Below are 22,074 nucleotides of genomic sequence, written 5' to 3'. Positions count from 1 at the left end.
AAGGAAGTAAGAGGCAAGGCGATAAAACTAGTAGGTTTTGTGGAAGAAAGCAAAATGGCGTAGCAGCATTGATCCTGGAGAGAGCAAGATGTGTAGGGGAAGGAGGGACAAATGCCGTGGCAGAATGGAGGGCATTGCTGGTTTTCTCAAATGAGGCTTGTCTGCAGCAAGTTTGGGGACCACTGATATTAAGAGGTCCTGTCAGTTGTTCTCTTATGTTGTGGACCTCTTTACTGAACTAGATAATGAATGGGACCCAACACCTCTAGCTGAGGCCTCTAACCTCTGCCAAAATGTTGAGATTGTTGGGCCCAGGATGAAACAGTCCTTAACAGAGCTGCTAAATTCCATAAATTGTCCTACCCTGATACCTTAGTGATTTTGTTCAGGGGTAAGATTTGTTTCCTTGCTGAGAAAAGTTTAAGTAAGTGCCAGCCCTCCCATGTAACTATTTAGATCTGAGCGCAACCCAGGCCATTTATTTTCAGACTGTTGCCCAAAATACAGTTTCAGGCCCCCTGTGGGCTTCCTTAGGGGCAGGACAGCTGTCCCTCTCTGTACAGTGCTTCCTAGGGAAAAAGGAGGAGGTAAGTTCTTCAGGAGGAGCCAGGTTTGGGTCAGGGAGGGACTATGAATGTAGACCTAGTCAGTCTGAGCACTGTTGAGCCATTGCTTTCACTGTTCCTTTATTGCTGGGCCTAAACTTGTATATATTGAGGTACCTCCCCTCAAATCCTAGAGAAAGAAAAATGCTTATTGTCTTCCAGTAGAAAAAGGATTTTTAATAAATTACCACATTTATTAAATTTTAGAGTTTTAATTAGTTATGTATAGGCATATGTAATTATATTTTTGTTCTCAGTCTTTTGTGCATAGTAGTTGTATTTTGGGCTTCAGTGCTGTGGACAAAGCCTTTGCTCATTGTAAAATTAAATTCTGGTGCTCATCTTCTTTCAGATGTATTTGTTGGGTTCTGGGATGTTCACTGTAAAAGAACTTCTTCAGGAGAAGAATCACAGGTTGCACTTAACACTAAGGTTTGTAATATTCTCCTCCATTTATGAATTAATTCTTAATTCTTGAAAGCGTGCTTAAGATGTGATGAAAACTTTGAGATATGAAGAAAATCTTTTGTTTGTTTGGGGTTTTTAGTTCTAGGCCACTATTACAAAAAAGCCTATTTTATATTGCATGATAATCAGAACAAGACCTTTCCAACATGGTGAATAATGTTAGACATTGGTTCTAGTTCTCCAGTTCAAGAAAGTATTGTCAAGACCAATTCCTTTTTTGTGCGTTTCTTCCTATCACCTGAGCATACATGTCTGTGAAGAGTGGCAAAATAGACCATTTTTGACTGTGCTGATGTATAAAGAGCCTGTGATGGGAAGAATGAAACCCATTGAAAGAGAGAGTTATCTTAGTTGTTTGGAATACCTCGGCTTAGTAAATCTAGGCTCTAATTCAACACCTACTAAATTCAACACCTGTTGCTAAATTGTGTATTTGTTGCTAAATAGTGTATTTATCAATATAATGCACTAGGAATAGAAAGAGTCACATTACAACAACATCAATTGATGTATTTTCTAGTTTAATTCGTATCGGAAGCTTTCGCGGAAGGAACATGACTCAGGAGAGGATGAAAAAGAGAGTATGAGTATCATACCAATCCTTAAGGTAGTAGTTCTAATCATAGGAATCAAACCACACTCTTGAAAGCCAGTGTAGGATGCAGTTAAGTAGAGGGTTGGGGAAGAATGAAGAAAACAAAGTGAGATTAAGGAAGGAGAGCTCTGATGTCTAAAGGCACATTGTAGTATGTGTTAAAAGTAGGACAGGTGTCCATGTTAGAGAAGTCAAGGGGAAGTCAGTTGAAAGGGGGAAGTATAATCAGAAAGACTGAGGAAGATGGTGTTGGTAATATCTGCATAATCAGCACTAGAAACAGTTACTCTCATAAACTTGCAGAAATTTCTTAGCCCAGACACAACTAACAAAACATGGGCAAAGCTTTTCTTGCTAAGAGAAGAGATGGGTAAGGTTTTCAGCATTTTCACAATGAGTTGTAAAGAAAAAATTATTCGACGTGATTTAAGTGTTAAACATTTAAAATTATATGCTTTAACAGGGAGGAGTAGATGAACAAGTCAGAAAAGGCATGAAGAGTATGATGTTGGGTAAAATTTATCATAGGTGTGAAGATGAGTGTGTTTTGGGGGAGTGAGAAAGAGGAATGTGATGGCAGGAGTTTAATGGTTGTGTGTTAGATGAGGTTATTCTACTAGGTTTGTTCTTTCATGACTAAGTTGAAAATGGACTTTATTAAACTCTATTTGTTTTGATATCAAGTATGTTCTGATTATCAAAGTGTGTGAATACAAGCTTGCCTTCTCATTGTCATGTTACCCCTCAGATGTATAAGCTGGATGCTGAGCATTATCTATAAACATGTTGCATAAACCTTTTCTTGTAGTTATCCCGTGTGCTTATTTTTTTGCCTTCCCACTATTGTCTGTTCCAGAGACTCTTTCTTTTTTTGTTAATTGTCCCAGCATATTTTTACATGTAAACAACAATCTTAAAATACAATTAAAATCTATGTTATAATAATAACATAGGAGTTAGGTTGCCTTCAATTAGGAGGTCTGTACAGCATCCCTGCAGAATGAGGAGAGCATTTTCCTGTTGGAACAATGCATTATAAAAATATGTAAAATGAAGTTGAAAGGCTTCCTATTTAAAATGTTCATTAAGTTTGAAGATTAATAGCCTTTTATAAGTGTTCCCTTGTCAATAAACAGGTCCACCTCCAAAAAAATCTCAACGCAGAGTGTTTGTTGCAGGTCGGCTGAAAGTGACCGTGTAGGTAACATTACAGTTATTGGATGGCAAATGGAGGAAAAAACTGACCAAAGGCCTCCAGTGACAAGGTCACCTGATACAATTAATGGAAGGGTGAGTATGAGCATTGTGTCAAGTTCAGAAAAATGCAGATTGCCAGCACTGAAATAAGCTGGGTTGACATCTGCTGTCAGCTTTCCCATCCATCTTTGTTTAGTAGGGCTTTACCATTTCAAAATACTGTAAATGGCAGCTGAATGGTGATGATACGGTTTTGTATTTTGGAGATCTCTTGGTGCTTCATGTTTGGGGCTGAAAGTCTTGGGGAAAATTTTAATTTACAGTGATTAGGCTATAGCTTCAAGTACTCATGCCTTTCATCAGAATAAGCTTGCAGTACTGTACGCTGGTGCACTTGGTACATTGATAACCAGTTTCACAAAGATGCGCTATTCTACTTCGTGTTGTGAATTGGAAAGTGGCGTTAAGCAAGCTGTAATGGGGATGCTCAGGAAATTTCCAGAATTTCTACAGGCAACTTAAAAGGTTTTAGTAAAACTGAACAAGTTACTTGAATACTGGATTTTTTATTATTTTTTTTTTCAGATCCCCCAAATATTTGTCTGAGAGCAGATATTTATAGTGCTTTCTCAGCTTAGACATATGTTTAATTCTATAAACCCTGTGTTCTGAATATCCTGGTGATAGTTGCACTCCTATCTGGGTATCACAGTCACAATGTGCATTAGTATCACTTTGTAGCTGTAGCTACATATGTTGGTGCAGTACCTTTAAGGACTCTGGAGCTATGCTATATTTATTTTAACCATGTGTTGCATTGAATAGTCCTTTCGAGTCTGTGTAAATAGGGTCATCACAGGCATATTGCCCAGACACTGAGGTTTTATTCTTTACTATTCTGGATTTTCTCTTTCTTTAGACTGTGTTGCCAGTTGATGAAAGCTTAACAGAATCGTTAGGAATCAGATCCAAATATGCTTCGTTACGGAAAGATGCACTACTGAAATCTGGTAAGCTACTATGTGCTGTAACAAGTAAGCTTTGGGCATCAGTAAAAGCTAATCTCTTGCTGTTTGCCTGTGGCCCCAGGGTGTTTAAGCAGATGTTTTATTTGAATAGGAACAGGCTGCTGATTGAGCATCCCTTTGAGGGTCATACAAGAATAAATTATTTTATCATTTGCACTGCTTTGTAGAGTAAAACCAGCAGAAGCAAACTTCTGTCATTAAGTTGACTGTAGTATAAAATTTTCCAAGCAATTTGCTAGTCTCTTCTTCAGGGGTGAGGGAAAAGACAGAGGAAAGTGGTTGCTTTAAAAAAAAATCTTGAAGAAAGGTTAGTTTTCCAGTAAATGATATATGAGGTAAAAATGCACACTACATTAAAAAAAAAATAAATTCAAGTATTTCAAAAGTTGAATATGTATTTCATTTCCTTCCTAGAGTTTTAAATCATTTGGAGACTTTTCCTGCACACTGGAAGAATGGTCATTGCAGACTGACCATGCTTGGAAAAGTTAGAACTGATGCCTGCTTTAACCAGATCCTTACAGCAGTGTGTTACAGCACATTAGTGAATTGAAGCTGTTTACCTTAGAAAAGGAAAGGCTTTTTACACTTTAAACTTAAATAACGTGATTTTAATTCTTCAGTGTTTGGTGGCGCCATTTGCCGAATGTATCGCTTTCCAACCACTGATGGGAACCACTTGAGAATCTTGGAGCAGATGGCTGAGAGCATCCTGTCACTACACATCCCTAGGCAATTTGTGAAGCTTCTTCTAGAAGAAGATGCTGCAAGGTAAGTTCAGGCCAGTTTACATACAGCAGTGGTATGGCTGTTATTGAGTTACCAAGAAATATATCTGTGTTAATGCACAGAGGCACTGAAGAAAAAATAGTAGAAGCAGCAAGTTGCTGACTGTACAGTTACAGTGAATTAAGATTTCATGTCAGAGTATAGACTTTGGGCTTGAGTATATAGTAATGTGAACATACAGAGGCATTGTTGGAATAGTGAACCCTTAGGATCATATTGCAGTTAGCTGCATTTAGGGGTTATCTGTTCCTCTCACAAAAGTATTGTTAAGGCCACAGAAAATACATTCCATATTCATGTGACTATATTAGGTCCATAACATTAGAATATATGATCTTTTTATATATATAATCCTCTATATTATAGAATCATAGAACGGTTTGGGTTGGAAGGGACCTTAAAGGTCAGCTAGTCCCACCTCCCTTGCCACAGGCGGGGACCCCTTCCACTAGAGCAGGTTGCTCCAAGCCCCGTCCAACCTGGCCTTGAACACTGCCAGGGATGGGGCAGCCACAGCTCCTCTGGGCAACCTGTGCCAGGGCCTCAGCACCCTCACAGTGAAGAATTTTTTCTAATATCTAATCTATATCTCCCCTCTGTTAGTTCAAAGCCATTCCCCCCTGTCCTGTCACTACATGCCCTTGTAAAAAGTCCCTCTCCTCTCCAGCTTTCTTGTAGGCCCCCTTTAGGCTCTAGAAGCTGCTCGAAGGTCTCCCTGGAGCCTTCTCTTCCCCAGGCTGAACAACCCCAGCTCTCTCAGTGTAGTCAGATATTAGACTCTAGAGAGTGAATGCTGTATCTTGTTTAGTTGTCCTGCTACAACCTTGATGGAGAAGGCTTGGGATATACCATTACACATTTAGACATGGGTTGTTAATTGTTTGTTTTATATCTTTGTTTCTCTACAGCTTTCCTGACAGTACATTTAAAACCACCTATTCATTTTGAAGTATAGCTATAAGAATCTAAAGAGTTGGCAAGATTATCCATAAGGTGCCATCTATGATGGATGTATTTTAAGGACTTGAAGATAATAAAAGGAGGATTTAGGATGAATGGGGAAAAAAGATGTGGCTTTCTGTAAGGCTGTGGACAGTGAAGTTTCTTAAGATAATTAGCCACGGAATGTGACTCTTCAGAGGCTTTTGCTAAAATTGTGCAGATTGGTTACATATTTTGTACAGTTATGGGTTAATAACAGCCCAGGTGATTGCTGGTACCACTTTGTATGTGCTGAATTACTTGGCTCAAAGGTAAATATGACTTTCATGTAATTGAAGAGAAAGACTCACTTCTCCCTGTTCAGTTGAGGTGACCCTCTACGACATGCACAGCCACACTTCGTAGTCATAGAATCTCTCAGATTTGGCCAAGCACTCTTATTTTCTCTACGCTCTGTACTGCAGCCCAGAGGAATTCAGCTATACAAGCACAGCTGCTTCTGTCTTAACATCCTGGTGACTTTTAAAATGTCCTTGGATAATTACAGCTGCTGCCTCTTACATAAAGCTCTTCTGGGCCAGAGCTCTTTGAAAGGAAACATCTAACCAGGGGGATATTTTGACCACCTAATTATTTATGGCAGACACATCCTCTGCTGTCTCAGCCCTGTGGGACAAACAAGTAAACTTGAAGTGTTAAGGTATGAATTTACTTCAGGAAGACCTGGACTCAGATGCATAGTTAGTTTTGAGCAGGGAGTTTGTCAAGGTAGTCATAATAGCATCTTATGCTGAAGCAGTTTACAAGGTGGAACTAGAAGTCACTGATAGATATAGTTTACAATGTTGCCTATTGGCTGATCAGTCCAAAGTTTTTCTTGGAAATTTGCTTTCTTTTGGTAATATCCTAAATATTGTGGAGCAGGAATTGTTCCATGAAATGCTGTCTTAAACAATATACAGACAATTGATTAAACCTGTGGATTTGGGATACTGAGAGAACTGCAAAAAAACCTGCAGGATCATCTGTTGTCTCTCCAAACCCATATTAATGCCTTCCTGGCCTGGCCTTGAAAACTGTTGTGTAGATACCTTGTCCAGGGCAAATACTCCTTGTATTTAATGTCAGATACATGCTAACCTCCTACCTAACCTGTCAGAATCCTGATTTACTTTGGGAGGCACAGAGGTTCAGTGGAGTGGCCTAAAAAGGTCCCTCATTGTCCCAGGTCACCTGACATGATGACAGTGCCTATCGTTTGCAAATCATCATATAGTTTGGTTGCTCCTGCAGAAAGGTAGGAAGCTTTTGTTTTGACCAACACCTGGGTCTGCTGAGGGGAACTCAGTGTATTCTTCCTGTGAGGGACCTGTGAGTAGAGCTCAACGGTTGTTCTTTGGGACTTATTTTTGGAAGCATTCCCAGTCTAGTGAGTAGGTTAGGCCAGAGTGAATTGGTAATGTGTCAGCAGAGGATGATGCTACATTGGTACAATGTGAAACCCATTGGTCAAGAGGACTATGGAGCTGAACACCTCTCTATTTTCCTTTTCTTTCCTCCCCCTAGGGTTTGTGAACTAGAAGAACTGGGAGAACTGTCTCCTTGTTGGGAAAGCCTTCGTCGACAAATAGTTACTCAGTACCAAACAATTATTTTAACTTATCAGGAAAATCTAACTGATCTGCATCAGTATAAAGGTGATTTCTTTTTCATAATAATGTGGTAATTCTCAGCCATGGTTGTTAGTGCTTCTCTGAAACTGGCAACCCAGAATGTTTTAGTTTGATAAGTAAAAAACACTGTTATTAAATTTCTTCATTAACATCCATTGTGAGTTTGCTAGGGATCTGTTTGTCTGCTTTATTCATTCTCTTATTTTACCCTGAAAGTAGAGAACAATTGTGAAATGTTACAGAAAGATATATCTTTTTTCTTTCTTTTCTCTGCTTTACTTTTAGCACGTAGCAAATGGTGAATGACGCTCCTTGAATGTTTTAGCATAAGCAGAAGCAGAGGGGTTTTGTGCTTACTTTTCTCCTGCATTTCTCAGGTCCATCATTTAAAGCCAGTAGCTTGAAAGCTGATAAAAAATTGGAATTTGTTCCTACGAATTTACATATACAGAGAATGAGAGTCCAGGATGATGGAGGATCAGGTATTTGTTTCTTTCTCTCTTTCTTTATCTTATTCTGATACTTTTCTCTCCATTTTTTTTTTTCTTTCTCCATTTCCATCCTCAACCATATAACCAAATTTCTACAAACTACTGCTCTCTAGTACTGGTGCTAATTGACATTTCTGTAGCATCTTCTATCCTCAGATTTCAAATCTCTCCAAAAGAAGAGGTGTAAGTATAATTATTGCTATTACACAGGTGGCAAAACTAGATTCTGGAGTTAACTGTACCCTAGATGACACAAGTCAGCCTTTATATAAAGGAACGTATTGGGTTAAGGTGCTATATCTCTTCCAGTCATTTTGAATTGTAGCAGAATAGCAGAGGTTCTGATTTGTTGCTTGTCAAGCTTGTGTGCTTTGTCTCTGGAACCACTTATGCAAAATCACACCAGCTTGTTCACATCAAGATTGTTTCTTCATACAGAACCTAATCTTCCCTTCTTTTAACAGTAATTCTTACTAACCAGGGGGCACACACTTGTCCCATGTATCCATATGAGGGATTCCAGTAACGGCAGTCTTTGTATAAAGACTAGCGTTCAAGGCTTCTTTTTCACTGTCAGTCTTCTAGATAAAGAAACAGAGGACCTGCATTCAAGTATGGTTCTTTCACCTCAAAAGTACCTGATGGATTTCCAGGACATCTAAACCAATTCAGTTTTCCATGTCCTTCAAAACACAGGCAGAAAGTTTTACAAAAATTATTTTCACAGTAGTTCTTGAATTTCCACAATTGTTTGTCCACATTAAAGATTACAGGCTTTCATCTGTAAGTCCTTTTTGTCCATCCCAGATCAGAACTACGACATAGTCACCATAGGAGCACCAGCAGCTCATTGTCAAGGCTTTAAATCAGGTGGCTTGCGGAAAAAGCTGCATAAATTTGAAGAGGCAAAGAAACAGTAAGTAGAAATGTTGTGTCAACTGTTATTGTGACTTTTCCTTCTGCTCCACGCTCAGTGATTTGGAAAATCACTTCATTCTAGGGTTTTGTTGCACTTCATTCAATAGTTCTACTATACAATGTAAAGATTATTCCCTATTTTGTTCCCAAGAAGGAGAGGGAAAACAGTTTCCCCCTTATACTACCGTATTTATTCTATTTGTTTGTTTACTGATGGGCCCTTTCTGATAGTCCTTTTAGTGAACTCATTAATTTTCCCAAATACTCGTTGGTTCATTTAGTTTAGCTGTTTTAGGTATTGGGTTCTGTTTAATTGTGGATTAGAAAATTTGTCTGTAGAACATCCTCAGCAGCACTACATCATGCTTTCAACCCATTATTTTCAGGAGACTTTCAGCCTTCTCATAGCTTCAAAATTCTGTCACTGAACTCTTTTTAGTACAGTACAGCTGTGCCCTACAGGCAAATTCCCTTTCTACAACTTGGATGTAGTTCTGGGACTACTGCTGAAGGCTTTTCTGCACTACCTAAAGGTTTAAGGTTTATGCACAGATTAGGCTTCTGAATCTGGCCTCACTCTGCTCTGCAGGCAGGATACTTGAGCTCCACAGTCCTGTCTTCAGGGACTTTCTAGTGACCTCTATGGAAGTGCAACCATATGTGCTAGAGGAAGGGGCAGAAATTGGGAAGGCCACATATGCTGAAGGGATATGCTCCCAAGGAAGAGCTAATGCTGTCTGCGTCTGCAGTGCTTGTGCTGCAGCATGGAGAATTTAAGGAACAATGAGAGCAGCAGGACAAGGACATTGTAGACAGGAAAAAGGAGACTTTGATAATGCCCTTCCAAAGAAAGGATTTGTAGGATTTGGAGCTGAGGGGAGGAGGGAGCAACATGAGAACCAGGCTCTGCCAACTGTAGAATTAATTTTGGCAGCAGAGAAGTAAATAGCAGCATCCTGTGCACATCAATCAGATATGTACTGATAGAAAGATAGGTGCAAAAATATGCAGGAAGCTGTAAACCTGGAAGCACTGGTATACTATTCTTTATGATACCACTGAAATTGCTTTCTGCAATAAAATCCTTCTGTGAGCTTAGCACTGAAGTGGGCCTTACTCCTGCAATATCTAAGTTCCCTTTCCCCCACCCAGTAACTAAGCTGGTCAAAGAGCTTAATTTCTATTCAGTACCTTTCCTCTAAGCTTTACAGAATTGCTACTTCCGGGTCCATGAAGTAATTGAAGATTATATTTTCTTTCAAGTACTTCTATGTTATCATAAAAGTCAGTATAGTAGAACTGAGATCCATCTCCTCAGTTGCACTGTTACATAGATATCATTCAGTTCTTTCTCTTTTCATTGGCAAAACTGTGCTTGGTGCATCCACATTTCCCCAGAACAACACATGGGCATCTGGCAATCTGTGGTTCTTTGCTTACAAGTTTAATCATTATGTACCCGCCTTGTTGAAAAGATGACTCAAATAAGTTATTTCCCCAAACATCATTTGTTTTGTTTTCTGCTTTGGTATTTGCTAACAATCTGCTAATTTTATTTTGGTTTTTTGTTTTTTTAGCAGTTATGAGGAGTGTTGGTGAGTTTTCTGTTTCTGAGAGTTCTGTAGAGAGGGTTTCTGTTCTTTGGGTTGTTTAATTTTTCTTTTCCTTCCTCTTTTTTCTTTTTTTTTTGGCAGAGATCTGGTGTGTTTTAAAGTGTGCAGGGCTTTTTAATGTCATGCGTCATGGCATCCCTAATTGTGCCTAAGTAATTGTAGCTGCTTTGTAGAACATGATGTGTGAATGAATTTCATTTCATCTGCAATGTTTGTTTGTAATGAACAGCAAGCTTGCTGACTCTCTCCAGTCATAAGTCAGAAAACTGTGGATCAGAAAACAATTTTATATCTTTTCCTCTGTTATTTCCAGTGAAAACTACCTGGAGAGAGAAACTTTCTACCAGAGGTGGAAGATAATAAAGATAACTCTATGTATTTTTATGGTGATAGATTGGGCATGGTTTATATTTTTGTAACCCATGTCTTCATTTAAACATTTTCACTTAAATTCTGTTTATTTGTCTTCATGTTGTGGTGTTCAGTGCTATGAAAAGGAAACATTACTTGGTGGTTCAACAGTGCAGAAGTTCTGCTCTAAATAACTCGTGTTAAAGGTTGAACCCCTAATTAACTGGGACTTTACGGTTGTGTTACAGTTTGCTGATATAGTACAATGAGAGCTGTTCATTTGAAAAAGCAATTGCAGGTTGGAAAGTAAATGTATGTGAATTTTACACCATAAATTTTCCCCCCGATCATCCCAGCAAATGTTTGTGATTAAAAATGTAATAACTCTAAATCAGATCTCAATATGCTGCATGGCCTTTCCTGCCAAATACGTCTTTATGCATGTTAACTACACTGTCGTGGAAAGAAATTGCTCAGAGGAATTGTTACTAACATCACCAGTCAATAGAGAGCACAAATCATGTACATGACAAGTCCTAAAAGGTGAGATGAATTTGCTGTATGGTGTAGCAGTACTGGGGAGTGGTGGTTCTCTGCTTCACTCAGGTGAATGACCAGAGGGACACAAATAAGGAAACTTTGAGGAATCACTTCTGCATTATATCTTTTGAGAGCAAATCCTCATCTTTTCTTGTAATGGAGCTCAGACAGATACTGAGATTAAGCTTCCCCCTTGCCTTAGTATCAGTTAAGGACACAAATTGGCATTTGTGGCAATGATTTTAAAGCGTGCCCCACGCAACCCTCATGTCTTATCTCACAGATACGCTACGGAAATTAACAGCATTGCTCTAGGAGTAGTAGAGGAAATCCTACTCCTCAGAGGTCATAATCTGAGGTAACTGTGCCTGGAAGAGAAACTCCTCTCTATGTAGCCTTGTAACTGTGTCAATTGAACAGTGCCAAGACTGGTACAAGCAGTAAGTTATTCTCTGCTGTCACTATGGCAAAGCCATTCATGATTGGAAAAAAATGAATAAAACTAAGATAATATACCATTGGTGTCACCTCATGCTTGATGCCATGTCATGAAAGGACATCACACTTGTTACAGCTGGAGCTGATGTAAAGGCCTCATCTTTATAACTTCCCTACTGGGAGGAAAAAACCAGCGTATTGCCTGGCAAAGACAGTAGTGGTGGTTTGGTTCCAAATAGTTAACTAGAGCACAACTTCAGTTTAAAGTAATTTTCTAAGCTAAAAGACAGCTTTTGTGAAAGGTTCTTCTCAGGTAGGATTAAATCACCCTTCAGAAGTGCTATTGTCTCTCCAGCAGTTACAGAGGGAGTCCAGGCATCTTTCTTGTAAGCGACTTCTGTAGACCTCTAAACTTAGAGAACATAAACTATAGTTTATTACCCTTAACTGTTTGGAAAAGCCCAAAATTTGGTATTTCTTTATATTGTTACAGATAAGTTTATAATAGAGACAGTTATATCATGTCCCCAGTTTAGTACAGGAAGTGTGTGCTAACAGAAGATACACCAAGGACAGAATCCTTGGATTAGTCTGGAGATACACTTTGGTTTTATGTATCATAAGATTGCTTTTGCTGGTGTAACTTGAGTCAGACCTGCAACAAAGGAAAGGATATACTAACAGAAGGATTTTTTTGTTAATACTGCAGTGTTTGCATTATGGATCTGGGTGACGTTTCTGTGTTAGGAGGAGTGCAGATTTTCTTTTCATGGTGTCCTAGTAGATATGTGATAAAATAGGTTTGTAAACCAGGCCTTAGTCAAGTGTCTGTGTCTGTAGTGTCTGTGTGATAAGGAGAGGGAGAGTGGGGCAAGCTGTCTCTGCAAACAGTGATTCTGTACATGATGGCAAAATCTATCACGCACGTTCTCCTCAGCAAAACTGTCCCTCTGGTATACAAACTGCCCACAGGCCCTTGGCATAAGGGATTAGTAAATCTGCACCTGAATGCTTTCAGTAAAGGCAGAGAAGGCTCTAGGATCATGTTCCTGCTGTGCAATTGCCCACTGGCCTTTCACTGTTGATTGCTAGTTTAGGTAAATTTTTGTTGTCTGCCATTAATTCCCCAGCATGCCACTGTAATGTGTGTACTTCTAGATCAGTTTTCTCCCTAACATCAGTCTTTCTTTTTCAGCACTTCAACAGGTTCCCAGTCTATAATATACATCCCACAGGACATTGTCAGAGCAAAGGAAATTATTGCACAAATCAACACCCTGAAAACGCAAGTCAGTTACTATGCAGAAAGGCTCTCAAGAGCTGCCAAGGATAGATCAGCTAATGGCCTTGAAAGAACACTTGCCATCCTAGCAGACAAGGTAGGAGAATAATGCATTTCCGCACTGAAGCACAGTGGTTTGGGTTTTTTTTCTGTCTCTATCTTAAGTTGTTTTTCCTGAAACATCTATTTTACCTTGTTCAGTAGTGTATTGTAATATGTACAGGCCTAAAGAAAAAGCAAAATCAGACCAGCCTTTACAATTTGCTGCTTTTTATTTAGGTTGTCTCTTCTTACACTCTTCCCTTCACCTCTTCTTGGGAGTGCAGTGGAGAGCAATGTCCTCTGGTTCCCTCCATTCATCATATTCCAGAAATGTGCATTCTTCACTTCCTTTTATGATATTTTCTCCATAACTACCTGGGGTTTTGTAATGTTCCTCCAAGTCATCTGTCAAGCAGCAGCCACTGGGCAAAAGTTAATGAAACAATTTTGTATTTTTCCACTGGCAAAATAAGGAATGACAGTGACACAGACTTTGTTTGAATTATAGTGATGTGAATCAGTTATTTCTTGATGAATGCTAACAGAAACCAGACTAGACCCACAACTGAACACAATGTTATTTACAGGGACAAAAAAACCCAAATACAATTATACTGATGTTTTCTATCCCTGAAGCAGATCTGAAGGTTGTTAAACAGCAGTAATAGCCAATCAGCTTGCCATCAATTGTCCCAGTGGAGGGGATATGCATACAGCTTTGGAGAGTGCAAAATACAGTGTGACCCCATGTGAATGTATTATTTATTATAATATTTGCTCTAAATGAGCACAATGTGTATAACTGACCTGTGGGATTTTCTACAGCTGGACAATGTGTATATATAATGTAGTAAGGGCTTGTTTGTTCTTTCTTGATAGACACACAGGCCAGATACTTTACATATTCACATAACTTAGAGAAATTCTTTAATACAACACCACTAAATAAGACAGGGAACAAGTTGCGTTGATTAGTGGGTTATATTTTTACTCCTCCTCTTATGTCTTGTTACGATTTCAGACAGGGTGGTTGAGGTTTAAGTATGGTTTTTGGTATTTTAATATAGCCCACAACTATTGTGTGGGCTATAAAAATGTCTGCACATTGTTCTAAGTTTTCGTCAAATGAAAAGCAAAGTGCAAATATGGATGAACAGCACATTTCTTAGTGAGATTTTCAACAATTGCAAGGCTAATATAGCAATACAGACTTTGGAAAAATACCATTTGTTTTGGTGTCCTATATTGCTTTTTAAGGCCATTCTGTAAAATGATTGCAAAGGCACCTTACTGACTCCTAAACAATGGTTAGTTTCTTTTACAGAATACTAGTTCTTTTGTTTGTTTTTTTTTTTTTCCTGTGAAAGAATATAGAATAAATGGTTTATGGAATAATGAAAAATTGTTAAAACATGGGGGGGTTTATTGCTTTTTAGACCCGGCAACTTGTTACAGTCTGTGACTGCAAGTTGTTGGCAAATTCAATACATGGACTGAATGCTGCAAGGCCAGACTACATAGCTTCAAAAGCATCTCCAACCTCTGGAGAAGGGGAGCAAGTGATGCTGAGGAATGATCAAGATACACTTGTGGCCAGATGGACAGGAAGAAATAGCCGATCTTCTCTGCAGGTGGATTGGCATGAAGAGGAATGGGTATGTTTGCTTAGTGGAGTGATGAGTATTTTCTTCTTTTTAGTTTTCGGTTGCTGTGTTCTTTTGTTTATAAGCTCTGTAGCTGCTCACCAGATACACATAGGATGAGTGGTTTAGAGGTACTGGTCAACTAGCAAAGACGTTGCCTCTATCCTATGCTCAGTTATTCCTTGGCATTGGGATAGAAACAGGCCTTAATAATATTTCCACGTCTCCTAAACAGTGGAAATCATTACAGTAGGTGCCTTGGTTTTCTGAAGTCAGTTCCAAGGGAAAGTAAATAGCTTTTAAAGTCAAAACCTGACTCTACTACAAAGGGCATTTACTGTTTTCCAAAATAAAGCATAATTTGTGTGCATTAGCTATGCAATTCAGCCTTTCTGGTTTTTATTCTTATCTAAATATTTAGAACTTGTAGTCCAACTCTGTTTTAATTGTGAACACCATTTTTATACTGTTTGAACAAAGTATTTAAATGGTTTTCCTTACCACACTGCCAATTGAAAGGAGAATTGGGCTGTGTAAATTCTGTCATTGTATAATCTAAACAGAAGTTAATGAAATCTCAAAAATAGTTGAGATTAATGAAAACAATTACTAATGTTGTGAAATATCAATTTTTAAATGAGATCCAGTTCATTTTGGAAATAGATCCTTGTTTTAATTGTTTCGGCATACATCATCTTATAGTCAAACTCAGACTAATGAGATATGAATAAAGCCAATTCAGCTATTTGGATACTAATACAATACAGTAATTTTATCTGTTATTCACTGAGTTATATAGGAAAAGACATGTGTGATTGTATATGATTATTATGTCAAACATGAGTTTCAAGAATAAACAATATTGCCAGCTGGAAATTGGAATAATAGTGCAAATAATTTCTCAGCAAATTTATTTAGAAAACAGCTTTACAATTTGTCACGCAGGTCATGTTGGTACATATTCTTGACATGCTGGTATATGTTATTTATATATCCAGAAATCATATGTGCATGATAGCCCAGAGGAAGCTTTGCAGTGAAATTGTGACTAGAATCACAGGAGGAAATACATTGCCAAGGGATTTGTTACCCAATGTCTCTTTTCTTTTTAAATTAAGAAAGGAATGTTTTCTTTTAAGGAGAAAGTTTGGTTGAATGTTGACAAAAGTCTGGAGTGTATTATACAGAGAGTGGACAAACTTCTCCAGAAGGAGCGCTTGCAGAGTGACAGCTGTGAAGATGTTTTCCAGTGCGACATCAGCTGTACTAGCAAGAAAGGTAATCGGGACACTCGTGCCTACTGGATAAATCCAGAAGAGTTAAATGAGACCTCATCATCTTCACCACCTTCATCATCCTCACCACCTTCATCCACACCATCCTGTGCATGCCATTCTCTCAGAAAGACAAGTGCGTATGCCAGACACTGCTGCTCACCGCTGCTCTCTCCCTGTGCGCTGGCATCATCCCTAAGCCTCTGTTACATCCTTCCATGTGTTTTTAGTTCAGTGGTGGTGTTAAGCATTGATGTCAGGCAGAAAGGGCTGGTGGTGTACTGGAAGCTGCAAAGCCCATTACTTATTCTGAAATCCTGATCCCACTGAAGTCATTGCCAAATACATTGACGCCAGTGGCATTTGGTTTTCACGCTGAGTGTTTAAAGCTGGTGAAACAGGTGGTTGGGTTAGCATGTGTCAGACACCACCTCTGGTAGCTTTCCTGTTGGCTTCAGCTTCTTTGCAGCAATCAATGCTTATTACAGCGAACCTCTATAAAAGATAAATAAAACATGAGAGAAGGGCAGGGGCTATTGGCAACACTAACGGTCCCAGCTGGACTGCCAATGCATAGGAGGGGAGCCAAGCAGTCCCATTAGACTGAGCTGAACTTGGATAAACCTTCGTGAGTTTAAAGCAATTTTTAACCGAAATTGTCAAAAGCTGTGGGGCTGAGGCACTCAATTAGTTAGACCTCATGTGGCTGGAAGATAGGAATTGGCAGTGCAAGCTCTCAGTGGAAAAATCCTATCAAAATTTCAGGTAAAGTAGGTCCTGAATTGAATCCAGCATAATGCCATGAGCAGGTGAGTTGAAGATATCCTTATCAGTTTAGGTTGACAGTCTTGCAGCCATGCATTAGATTTCAGAATTATTTAATTTACATATGTACTTATTTGGCTTATTCTTACATTCTTTACATGTGGCCGGTATGATTTGGCCTCTTAATAGAGCAGGTTCGCCAAGCTAAGCTCTAGTAAGATTAGTTTGTGTTTTCATTTCCTTTTTCCTGTCCTGTCGTATCGTTTGATGGCCCTTTGTCCCTTACGTGTGTCTGTGACTTCATGTCCATCCCATTGTTAATGTTGCAGTGGAAGGCAATACTTTAAGGGGAAAAAAAAAAAAAAGCAAGAAGGAAGTTAAAATAAATGTTAATATATTTTTGTGTAGCACTGTACGTGTGACGTATGATTTGCTTAGTATCTTAAATAACCATGTTTTTCTAGAGTAGACTGACTTTTTTGTGTATCATAAAGGAACAGGAGAATTGGTTCTTGTTTCAAATGTGTTCTCTATTAATCTTTGACTAAATTTCTTCTATCAGTTTGATACTTTTAAATGTTTTTGTTTGCTAGCTAGTTTACATGAAGTTTTGTATGTATTTACATGGGAGTTTTATCAGTAAACTTAAATGCAACTTCATATGAATGATTAAAAGTTGTGAATTTTGATATAAAAAAGAATAGGAAAAATCTGAGGCAGATGACACCAAAGCTTTTCCCAAGATAAGTTTGATGCTGAAAGCATCTTAAAACAATAATTTTATTTTGTTTCAGTCATTCTTTTAAATCTGCTTTGAAACTTGACACATATGCCACATAAAATTGGAATTAGCTGCACTTCTACCAAAGATTTTGTTTGTGCCTATAGTTTCAATAACCTTTCCTGCCTATTTCTCCAAGTAGGGGAAAAGAAAAATCTTTCCATTTAATCCACAGAACCTGGGACAAAAACATTAAATTAAGATGTGTAGCAAGCTTTAAAGCTAAAAAGCTTGCTGCCATTTCCCAGTACTCTGTAAGTGTAAAGACTGGATCTGAAGTCTGATTGCCAACAAATGTTGGGTGAATTTAACTTAAAAAATCCTGAAGAGGAAATCCTGTTTCTTAAGAATCTGGTTTGTAGGTCTACAAACATTGTTTGTAGGTCTTAATGAGTAATTTGAATTGCACTTGGGAAGTTTATTGTAAGCTGAGTATTTGATTACATTCTCATCAGATGTAGTTCCTAATTAATGGTCAGTATTTTTGACAGAGGAACAAGTTCAATACTATGAAGAAACCTGGTTTTGCTGAAATCAGTGGGAATTTTCCCAGAGTTACTTCCCTTGACTCCACACCAAACCTGGCCTGTTAAATGGTTTTAAACTAAAAGAGTAGATTTAGACTAGATATAAGGAAGAAATTTTCACAATGAGAGACCTGAAGTACTGGAGCAGGTTGACCAGAGAAGTTGTGGATGCCCCATCCCTGGAAACATTCAAGGTCAGGACTCTGAGCAACCTGATGTAGTTGAAGTTGTTCCTGCTCATTGTAGGGGGCATTGGATTAGATGACCTTTAAAGGTCTCTTCTAACCCAAATCATTCTATGATTCTATAAATACCTTCTCATCGTTACTTTCCACGACTGATCATGCGAATAATTGAGGGACAAGGAATATCCTTTACCTATGTTCAGAATCACAACGTTTTAAAGTTTTTCCTTGTCATGTATTCAAAGAACTAACACTTTTTTTCTATTAGTATTTCCCAGTTCTGAATAAATGACACCGAATGGCCAGAAGTTTTTTGAAAGCAATGTAAAACCCAGCAAACCAAGACAGTTCCAGAATTCGTAAGACAGAGGCAGTATAATATTATTGAAGGACTTTAGAGGAACTCTCTAGAAATGAATGTGAAGAAAATACTGCCTGAAATAGTAGAAGGGAGACTTAAGAAATTATTTTAAAATTTATTTTTGTTATAGGCTTAGGTATTCAATACTAAAATTGCATGGGGACATACAGCTTCTTTAATGAACATGATGAGTTTTAATTTACTTAGAGGTTTTTATCTCGGATTGTCTAACTCAGCTGATTGCCCTAATGCATACAATTGAACTTAATATTTTCTGTTGCTATTTTCAAATTCATAATTTATTGACTAGTGACTGTAGACATAAACAACAGAAGTTTAAATCCTGTTAGCTTAATAAAGTACTTTTCATTAATGCAAGACTTGCTATAACAGAGTGTATGTATTAATTTCTTTTACTGTTTGCATTGCACTATAGTGTATTTTCATCTGATGGCTTGTTCCTCCCACTGAAGTGGGTGTGGAACACTCACAAGCTTCACTGGTGAGGTTTCAGCCCTTGATATACATTCTGTTGCTGTGTTAACAACCTCAGAAATTGTATAATGGAAATTTGTCCAAGATAGCAAAGTACTGTTTCATTATTACTCTTGCATTGTGGGTGCTTTAATGTCATTTTCTGTTAAGTGCATTGAACTTACTGCTAATCTTTTGCTGTTCTGTTTAGCAGCCTCACTGCCAGCTTACTCTATAATTGCACTAAACCAATGAGTGGTTCTCAAATTGTGGCCTGTGGATCACTGGGGGTTGACAGTGCCCTTGCTGGTAATCCACAGAGATCCCCTGAGCTAGCAGGTACTGGCTTTCCTCCAAGTCCCCATCCAGGTATTTCTCTGATCAAAAACAGTGAAGTGGAGGAGACAGCCCATGCCCTCGGTGCCCGCAGGCAAGGGGGTATCTCTGCTGAGCTCCTCTTCACTTAGTGAAAGCGTTTGAGAACCCTGGCATTGAGCATTTGAGTTGCTTATATTTAGACTGTTTTGCTGCTCCTTAATCATGCATGTTGCCCCTCCATTTCTGTGCAGATGGCAGCCCCACTCCGGAAGAATCTGCCCCAGGTATGTGCATTCATGGCTTTTGCTTCTTCTGAAAATCGCAGGGGTTTGTTCATAATTGACAACTGAACAAGTGCCTTGGTGTTAAGATTGAAATGGTAATGCTCTGCAATATCACGTGAGTTACCTAAGCATCTTGAGAAGTTATTATTCCCTAAATAATAGTGGAAGGGGGTATCTGTTAACTTCTCATACCAGGTATGGAAGAGCACTTGTTCCTGGTCTCTTCGGTTTCTCCAGTCGATGTGTTTTAGCAAACTGTTGTAGGTGACAGTGATTTGAGGCCTGTTCCAAATGTCACTGAAGTATGTGGGAGTCTGACATTTCAGGCATTTCAGACATACCTTTTCATATGTGCCGTTGAGGTGGCCTTTCTGAATGAGAACTTGAACAGAACATGGAACAGTCAACAATGCTGATGGAAAAATCTTTGTTGTGGGTACAAACCAAGCAGTGTTGAGCACTGCAAGTCTAATGTTTCAAAATGCAGAACTTACTCAGGAGACTTTCATCCCATTGTTAGCCTTCTTTCCTCTGTTCTTGTACTTCCACGCAGTTGTGTTGCATTTCCAAGGTCTGAATAACATGCCTCTCTAATTCTACTCTCTCCCAGTTAGATGCTGTATTTTCTGCCATTTGAGAGTAGTTTAATCTGAGTTCAGTGAAGGTTCAGTCTTTTAACTGTTTCAGCATGAGCTTCTGGGTTTGTTGGTGAAACCAATAGGAAATAAAGCCCCAGTGCAGGTATGATTTTCATCTTCACAAAGTATATTCATATATATTCACATTATATAGTCATATATGTTCATATAAATGTTCTTCTCAGCTACCCACCTCATTTCCTTCTATCACTGAGAAAATGTTTTTAATCAGTAAAGGACTTCCCAGGTTTTTAATTCTTGGAACACCCCTTTAGTTTCTGCAAGATATATGGTGCATAAGTGAATGTTATATATTTATTTTTAAGGTGGGAGTAACTAAAAGCAGTCAGGTCACCCCGTCTATCTCTTTTAGATATCATGAGTCCTTGCAACCGTGACCTAAACCAAGGGCAACTGCAGGTGCCCAGTGCTTTGATTTATGGGTCCTAGGCAGTTTTTAGTATAAAAAGACTAAAAATACCTTTTCAAGGCTCTGGAGGACAGTTATTTTAATACAATTTTCATTGCTCTGTAGAAGAGAAGCTCTTGGGGGGAAAAAGGCAAAAACTTTTCCTGGCTGACATTACATCCTTGATTTATACCAGCTTTATGTATTAGGTTATCATAACACAACACTTAGGGGTTTTTTGTGTATAGTCAGAGAAGGTCCACTATGTGAACTCATAGGCCTTCCCAGCATCCCTCCCTTCCTCTCTTCCTTCTTCCCTCTTGCCCTTACTCCCTCTCTCCCCCTCCCCTCCTCGCTTTTCAAAATGCTGCATTTCAAAGTGTGTATTAAAGTATGACTTTGGTCAGCAGCAGTCATCAGAAAAGTAGCAAAGACATGTGGGGCCACATCTGGCCCTTATTTACCAGCCAGAAGTCAGTTGTAGCTGTCTGAGTGAAGACTGCAGGATTTGTCTCTTGCTGTACAATATAAAGAGCCTAAAGCAAATGACACGCATCCTGCTGGTTTGTACAGTGCCAGTTTTTAAATAGAGTAACTTTTAACATGAACTAGAAACCTCTGATAAAAAAGCACGATTTGTGGCCCAGACATACCAACAGCTAGCTTGAAATAGGTCTCCGGCTGTTCTAAATCTGTAACACCTTGTTGCATCTCTGTTGTTTCAGGCCCTATGCCAAATCATCCACCTATGGATCTATCCAGTGGAGTCAGTAATAGTTTATAAAAGTTCTGGCCATATCATAGAACATAACAGCAGAGCTTAGAGTAGATTTAGTTAGAATTAGTGCTTTATGGTATTTGAAGGTGCCCTTGATTGATTCGATAGAAATATGCTTTCAGTAATAAAGTTCTGTTAGAAAAAAAAATGAGGGGAAGACAGAAGGACAGGGAAATCAAGGTGAAAGGTGAGCACTTAAGAGTCCTTTCACATTTGTTTAAATGCTGCCAGCGAAATGTTCCAACCTAATTTGAACCTAGGAGTGCAATTGCTTTTATTCCTGTTTACTGTTGACAGAAACTACCATTGAATAAAAAATTAAAAGAACTCAAGTGACACTTCTGTAAAGAAGGTAGCAGAAAGGTATTTAGAATTTTGCAAACTGACAAGGGCTTGTTTATATCATTGCCAAAATCTTAAACCAAGAGAGTACACAGCACAGAGGGTTTTTGCTTGTTACCCTGGATGGGCCACTGCACTGCATGTGAGTGTTGGGAATAAAAAAACATGTAACAATGGCTTTATCTTCAGACAGGCTGGTGTACCCCCAGTGTACTTTGTGATCACCACAGATAAGCATATCTTTCAAACGAAGTGCTGCTAGACACACTATAATTTAAATCTCCCCTAAGATAACTCATATACATGAGTTATACACTGAGATA

The 22,074-nt window shown here is 38.6% G+C and overlaps 1 protein-coding gene across 1 annotated transcript in view; it reads left to right on the top strand.

Annotated features, from left to right (window-relative positions):
- The window catches only part of INPP4A (inositol polyphosphate-4-phosphatase, type I, 107kDa), a 47,781-nt gene that overhangs the window by 5,301 nt on the left and 20,406 nt on the right, over nt 1–22,074 (top strand). Inside the window, exons 6-17 of the mRNA XM_010012075.1 lie at nt 958–1,037; nt 2,847–2,958; nt 3,785–3,875; nt 4,517–4,664; nt 7,191–7,321; nt 7,675–7,779; nt 8,596–8,704; nt 10,287–10,301; nt 12,844–13,027; nt 14,409–14,627; nt 15,755–16,025; nt 19,552–19,584. Of these exons, the coding sequence (XP_010010377.1) occupies nt 958–1,037; nt 2,847–2,958; nt 3,785–3,875; nt 4,517–4,664; nt 7,191–7,321; nt 7,675–7,779; nt 8,596–8,704; nt 10,287–10,301; nt 12,844–13,027; nt 14,409–14,627; nt 15,755–16,025; nt 19,552–19,584 (1,498 nt within the window). The remainder of the gene's footprint in view (nt 1–957; nt 1,038–2,846; nt 2,959–3,784; nt 3,876–4,516; nt 4,665–7,190; nt 7,322–7,674; nt 7,780–8,595; nt 8,705–10,286; nt 10,302–12,843; nt 13,028–14,408; nt 14,628–15,754; nt 16,026–19,551; nt 19,585–22,074) is intronic.

Source organism: Nestor notabilis, unplaced genomic scaffold (genome assembly GCF_000696875.1).
Source record: "Nestor notabilis isolate BGI_N333 unplaced genomic scaffold, ASM69687v1 scaffold11033, whole genome shotgun sequence".
NCBI lineage: Eukaryota > Metazoa > Chordata > Aves > Psittaciformes > Psittacidae > Nestor > Nestor notabilis.
This window is presented reverse-complemented; position numbering and strand designations above follow the sequence as displayed.